The sequence below is a fragment of the Cucurbita moschata genome, unplaced genomic scaffold (genome assembly GCF_002738365.1).
Source record: "Cucurbita moschata cultivar Rifu unplaced genomic scaffold, Cmos_1.0 Cmo_Scf00012, whole genome shotgun sequence".
Taxonomy (NCBI): domain Eukaryota; kingdom Viridiplantae; phylum Streptophyta; class Magnoliopsida; order Cucurbitales; family Cucurbitaceae; genus Cucurbita; species Cucurbita moschata.
Window position 1 is genome coordinate 885,352 of NW_019268528.1, and position 6,243 is coordinate 891,594.

The window sequence follows — 6,243 nt, forward strand, 5'->3', positions numbered from 1 at the left end:
TTTTTTTTTTTTTTTTTTTTTTTTTTTTTTTTTTTTTTTCTCGCTTCCTTAGAGGCTAAGGCGTCGTCGGTACCCGGTATGCAATCTTAGAGAGGAGCAGTTTTGATGGGACCCACTTAAACGAGTTTATCTTCCTTTATTATTTTCGATTTTTTTTTTCTTTGACGACTTGCCTATTTGACACGTGTCCCTTTACGATTTTTTTTACCTCTAAAATAACTTTAATTAATAAATTTACATAATTTACTAATTTAGTCTCCGTATTTATAATTTTTTATTCATTTAGACATGTAATAATTTGTTAATTTTATTTTAAAATTTGTAGCAATTTAATATTGGTAGAAAACAATCATATGCTTTTTTTTAAAATAAATAAAATTCTTAGGTTGTAAAGTTTAGAGACTAAACTTATAATCGTTCAAACCCAGTATTAATAGATATCGTCATCCTTTTGCTCTCCCGTATTTAAAACTTGTATCCTAGGGAGAGGTTTCCACACCATTGTCAATAATGTTTAGTTCTCCTTCCCATCCAATATGGGATCTCACAAGCGTTTTTGCTGGCACACTATCTCATGTCCACCCCTTCGAGGGTGGATAGGCACATACTCTAGATCGGAATCGTGGGGAGTACTACCTGATCATTTTTACAAACTTCAAGCTCAGTCTCCTCGCTGGCAAATTGTGATATGGAATCAATTCAAAAGAAAGTATGGAACGGATTACCTTGATCATCATGATCAAGAGTAAATAAAACTCGTTTCTAAACTCGTGATTCGAATCACCCCATAAGAGGTTTGATCAATACCACGTGAATGACTCTAGCATGCAAGTTCTAAACACACTAATTTACAAAGAAAATCTTAGCTCTCAACAAAGTTTAAAAAAATTCTATTATTTTTTTAATTCCAAAATGTGATGTCTTTAGTCAAAGACAACAATACTTTAATAGTCTTTACAACCTTAACCTATATAACACATAACTCCCAAATTAAATGAGAAATACCCATAACTTCCGTATTACCATGGCTAGTTAATAGTGGAATATGATAACATAAGGTAGGTTACCGTATAACATTAACTTTTATACGAAAAACAAACAAATATTTAAATTATAATTAAATAGTGCAATAAAACATGCTTACTAGTCATCCTTAGACTAGTCATAAATTTAGTTGAGTTGCATAACTGTATTTAATACATCTTCTTCTTGAAACTCAACTTTGCACAACATATAAGGGAGGTCTCTAACGTCTGTAATTTCTTGATGAGTTCACTTTAGCTTGAATATAAGTGTACAAGATTTGTTGTAGATTCTTGGCTCTCATCTTTGTAATTGGAGCTTAAGGCATGAAAATTTCTTAGTCGTGGTTCATATCACATTGCTTAGTGTCCGACTCTGATATCATTTATTACAAAATTGTTACTTTTAAGAAAAAATCGAGGCACCTTTCTCTAATCAATTTTTTTTTTAACGCTATTACTTTAATTTCCAACTCAAATGTTATTTTATTTAAATTAATTTTATACTGACTGTAAGTTCTAAATTATTACATATAGGCATAAATTGGAACATAATGCAAGTATTAACGGTCTTATAATTATCGGTTATTAAATGTATTTGCTAAAGCATGCTTTTCAGTGATAATTATTTTTTTTTAATCTTGTCATTATTGTATTAAAGAAAATTATGAAAGGCATCTTTATCATTATTCAATTATTACTCAAATTTGGGTATATTTGCAAATACAAAAATGTAAATGGCAAGTTAAAAAAATATATTATTTTTAATTTAAATTGTCAACAACTACGTCCGATAATATTTAATATTTCATTTCTTATCTAATAGGTAGGTACCTGACATATACAAAATGTGACACCAGAGTAAATGAAAGAACACAGATGAATTGAGACGATTCTGAATAAAAGCAATCTTGAGGATAATATGATTAAGAAATACTTAAAAAATTGAAAGTCAGTGTCTATACTAACAATAGTGAGTGAAGACAAAATACGTTGGAATGATTCCATAACTTTAGTGCATGATTCTGATACCATGTTAGGAATCATGTAACGACCTAGGCCCACCGCTAGCAGATATTGTCCTCTTTGAGCTATGACTCTGATACCATGTTAGGAATCATGTAACGACCCAGGTCTACCGCTAGCAGATATTGTCCTCTTTGGGCTATGACTTTGATACCATGTTAGGAATCATGTAACGACCCAGGCCCACCGCTAGCAGATATTGTCCTCTTTGGGCTTTCCCTTCCGGGCTTCCTCTCAAGGCTTCAAAACGCGTCTGCTAGGGGAAGGTTTCCACACCCTTATAAATGGTGGTTTGTTCTCCTCCCCAACCATGTGGGACATCACAAATCACGACTCTCCACGATGTAATGATATTATCCATTTTGAATATAAGCTTTCATGACTTTGTTATGGGCTTCCCAAAAAGCGGCAGAACAATAGAGAGAGTATTCTTTGATTACAGACGCACCCTTATCTAAATTAGGGCATTAAATAATTTTAAAATAGAAAAATGATTTAAATTTAATTTTGAAAGGAGCAAATATGGAAATACTAATTTTTTATTTAACCAAAGAACAAAGATCCCAAAATTGGAAGGAAAATAAATAAAATGCATGCATTCATGGATTCCACAGACCATGTGTTGAACGCTTTAAAGACGCCATTTCAGAGGAGCAAGAAAAGAAGTTAAGAAGCCATGGCGTCCGAGAAAGCTGAGACGGCGCTGCTGCCAGTGGTGCAGAAGGACGGAGAAGATGATGGCCGGAAAGCTGCCTCCGCCATGACTAAGAGAGGAGCTTATGCCGCCGTTTCTTATATGGCTTCTGCTGGTTCGTCTTTCCCCGTCCTACTTAATATTTATCTCATGAATACGATTTCATACCGTAAACCATCCACTTAAACTTTTAAGTTCCCAGATCTCCGAACCCACTAGCCAATGAGAATATTGAATATTGATATGTTTAGATTTACAGTGACCCATCAACTTAAACGTTCAAGTTAGCTAACTCTTAATTATGAATCATGAACGAATATGCTTTTTTGGAAAGTTCCGACATATCATAAACGACCCACTCAAACTTTTGAATTCATTGGTGATTGAAAAATTTTATATTTAAATCCGATGGGACGATGGGACAATAGAGAGAGCGAGGAAGTCGTGGGTCTTGGAAGAAGAAAGCCATTTTTAGGGGAATACCATTGTGATAAAAATTCTCGTGTTAGTATCGAGAAAAAAGTTGAAAAGTTTACTATAAATGTAACGCCCCATGTCTAAGATTCAAAATCTAGATTCGATATCTATGTACCGACATTCCTTTACATCCACCACGACATGATCTGGTTACTTTCACCTTGTTTCTAAGAATAAAAATTATCCTCACGGATCAATACAAGTCATTCCAACATGTTTTATTCGACATGGTCACTTTCTCTTCGTTTCCAATAATGAAAACTTAAATAATTATCGAACGGAGCGATTAGATAACGATACCTATGACCGAGTATACATAAGATAACAATGATATGTCTTCTTTGCATGAACTAATACCTACCATGATATTGTGTTGCTACCCACCCTGCAGTTCTGTTGCTCATGTTCAACAAAGCCGCTCTTTCTTCATATAGGTTTCCCTGTGTCAATGTCATCACTCTTTTTCAGGTAAGTTTTCGTGTCAAGTGAATTAGGGGTTCACGTACCCAAAGAATTCGGGTCCTAATTCCAATTCATAGAAAGATTTCATAATTTATTTTCATTCATTTAGCCCTGATCGGTTTTCTTCAGATTATATGTTCGTGCACACTTCTATACGCATTACGCCATTGGAAGATCATCTCTTTCACGGTAAACGATCCTGAAGGCGTCGGTTCTGGAAGGTCGATAATCTTGGTACCATATAAGACATTGGTTCAAACACTTCCTCTAGCCATATCATATTTGCTTTACATGGTATTGTATCCCATGGTATTAGAACATTACCAAAATTAGAACCTTTCCCAAAATGGAATAACGCCGTTTTCCTTGATAAAAGCTTGTGACTATGGAATCCGTTCGTGGGATCAACGTTCCCATGTATACAACGTTGAGGAGAACTACCGTAGCATTTACAATGATTGCTGAGTACGTGTTGACAGGTCAGACCCATTCATCGTTTGTCGTTGCCAGGTAAGCATGTTTGGTGGATATATTTTTTATTTTGGATTTTATACCATTTTAGTTTAAAATATTATTTTTAAATTTTATAAAATAAATGCTAATGTAAATAAATAAATAAATAATTAATTTTTTAAATTCATAAGCTTACCCGAACACGAAATTAAAATGTTCATGGATCTATTAGATATTTCTTAGATATTTCCTATCTGATAAATTGGGGATTCATCAGTGTCGGGATGATTATACTCGGTGCAATTGTAGCTGGAGTTGGAGATTTGTCATTTGACATCTACGCCTATGGTGTGGTCTTCCTGGCAAATATATCTACCGCTGTATATCTTGCTTCTATCGCTCGTATTGGTAATAATCACTTTTCTTTTTTCGTGAGCGTCGGGATTTGAACCTCTAATCTTCTGTATTTAGAAGTCGTTTCTAACACACCCATAAATATATTAACGACCAGCTGAGTTATATTTAAATTGACTTATGATCGATAATTTACAGGGAAATCGAGTGGTTTGAATACGTTTGGCCTCATGTGGTGCAATGGTAAGAGGAAGCTTTTCGAATTTTCTGCCGGGTTTGAATTGGCTATGAAAATGTTTTCCTTATATTTGTAGGGGTAATATGTGGGCCCTTTTTGCTATTATGGATTATGATCAAGGGAGATATCGAAACGACATTAAATTTTCCTTACATATTTTCCTTCGGCTTCCTGGTATGTGTTCATATTGTCTTGCTCAACTCGATCTAATATTGACTCAACGTTAAACATTTGATCGATTCAAATTTTGATAATGAGCTAAGCTAAAATTTAGGTCATGGGTTCGATTATTGAAGATTGGACCGACCTGACCAAGGCTTATACAGTGTCTTTAAGTGCACTGAATTTGGGCCAAAACCGAGTTTTGAGCCTGCATTTTTTAGTGTTGGGTCAATCTAACTCGATCAGTAATGAAGGTGATTCCGGGATAACAACCCAAAATACAACCGTTGTAAATGACATAAATGGCATGTGCTGCTTCTTTTATGTCCACACATGCAAATATCCAACCTTGACTCAAAAGTCAAAAGTTTAACCGATCCAAACTTTGATAATGAGCTAAGCCAAGAGTTAGGTTACGGGTTTGGTTATTGACAATTGGACCGATCTGACCAATACTCAAACAATGTCTTTTGGATTTAGGCCAAAATTGAGTTTTGAGCCTATATTTTTTAGTGTCGGGTCAATCTAACCCGGCCGGTAATAAAGGTGACCCGAGGTAACAACCCATACAAAACCACAAGAAGGTTGACCGTCTCTTTCCTCCCCTTCATAAATTTTCGAGATCACCTCAAATAGTTTACGTATAATTAAGTTATAATTGACATAGTTTACGTATAATTAAGTTATAATTGACATGTACGGCTTCTTTTAACGTCGTACATTCAATTCTCCTTGTGTCTATTCCAATTAGTTCTTAATTTCTTACCTCCATCAAATGCTTGCAGTTTGTGATGCTTCTCTCCTGTATAATGGCTTTCTCGATCAACTACTATGTATTTCTAAATACAACTCTCAATTCAGCACTCACACAAACGGTCTGCGGTAATTTGAAGGTGAGTCATGCTTAATTCCTACACGTTCTTAAGCTAACGGTTAGAATATTTTTGAAAAGATGAAATTTGTTTAGTTTATGAACGGTTTATTCGTTTTTTTCTTCACGCTTGTATTGGGTCGGTTTAAAATGACTTTTTTTGAAAAGTTATTCTAAACTGGCACTAAGAACTCGAGGTTCTTAATTGTTGTGCTCGTTCAATAATAGGACGTCTTCACGATTGGGATCGGGTGGTTTCTGTTCGGAGGTCTTCCCTACGATTTCGTAAGCCAATCTCTTTACCTAGAAGTCTTTGTTATGCATTTTTTTTTGGTTCTTTTTTTAACTTGACAAGCTTTCTTTTGGTGGTGTGTTCTTAGCTCAATGTCGTTGGACAGTCACTTGGGTTTGTGGGATCTTGCGTATATGCGTATTGCAAGCTCAATGGGAAATAAGAACAAGATTGTGCTCACTTCTGCTTGCT

The 6,243-nt window shown here is 34.9% G+C and overlaps 1 protein-coding gene across 1 annotated transcript; it reads left to right on the forward strand.

The window, feature by feature from the left end:
* Positions 1-2,724: 2,724 nt before the first annotated feature.
* On the forward strand, positions 2,725-6,243 carry LOC111450748 (nucleotide-sugar uncharacterized transporter 3-like). The gene is made up of 10 exons (XM_023091013.1): positions 2,725-2,857; positions 3,611-3,687; positions 3,811-3,975; positions 4,058-4,191; positions 4,412-4,542; positions 4,687-4,731; positions 4,803-4,900; positions 5,674-5,781; positions 5,988-6,044; positions 6,140-6,243. The coding sequence occupies exons 1-10, from the start codon at positions 2,725-2,727 to the stop codon at positions 6,212-6,214; spliced, it is 1,023 nt and encodes a 340-aa protein (XP_022946781.1). The 3' UTR covers positions 6,215-6,243.

Coding starts and splice junctions, on each gene's coding strand:
- LOC111450748 (XM_023091013.1), top strand. CDS start 2,725: ATGGCGTCCGAGAAAGCTGAGACGGCGCTGCTGCCAGTGGTGCAGAAG. Junction 4,192..4,411: donor TCATCGTTTGTCGTTGCCAG/GTAAGCATGTTT, acceptor GGGATTCATCAG/TGTCGGGATGATTATACTCG. Junction 6,045..6,139: donor GAGGTCTTCCCTACGATTTC/GTAAGCCAATCT, acceptor GTGTGTTCTTAG/CTCAATGTCGTTGGACAGTC.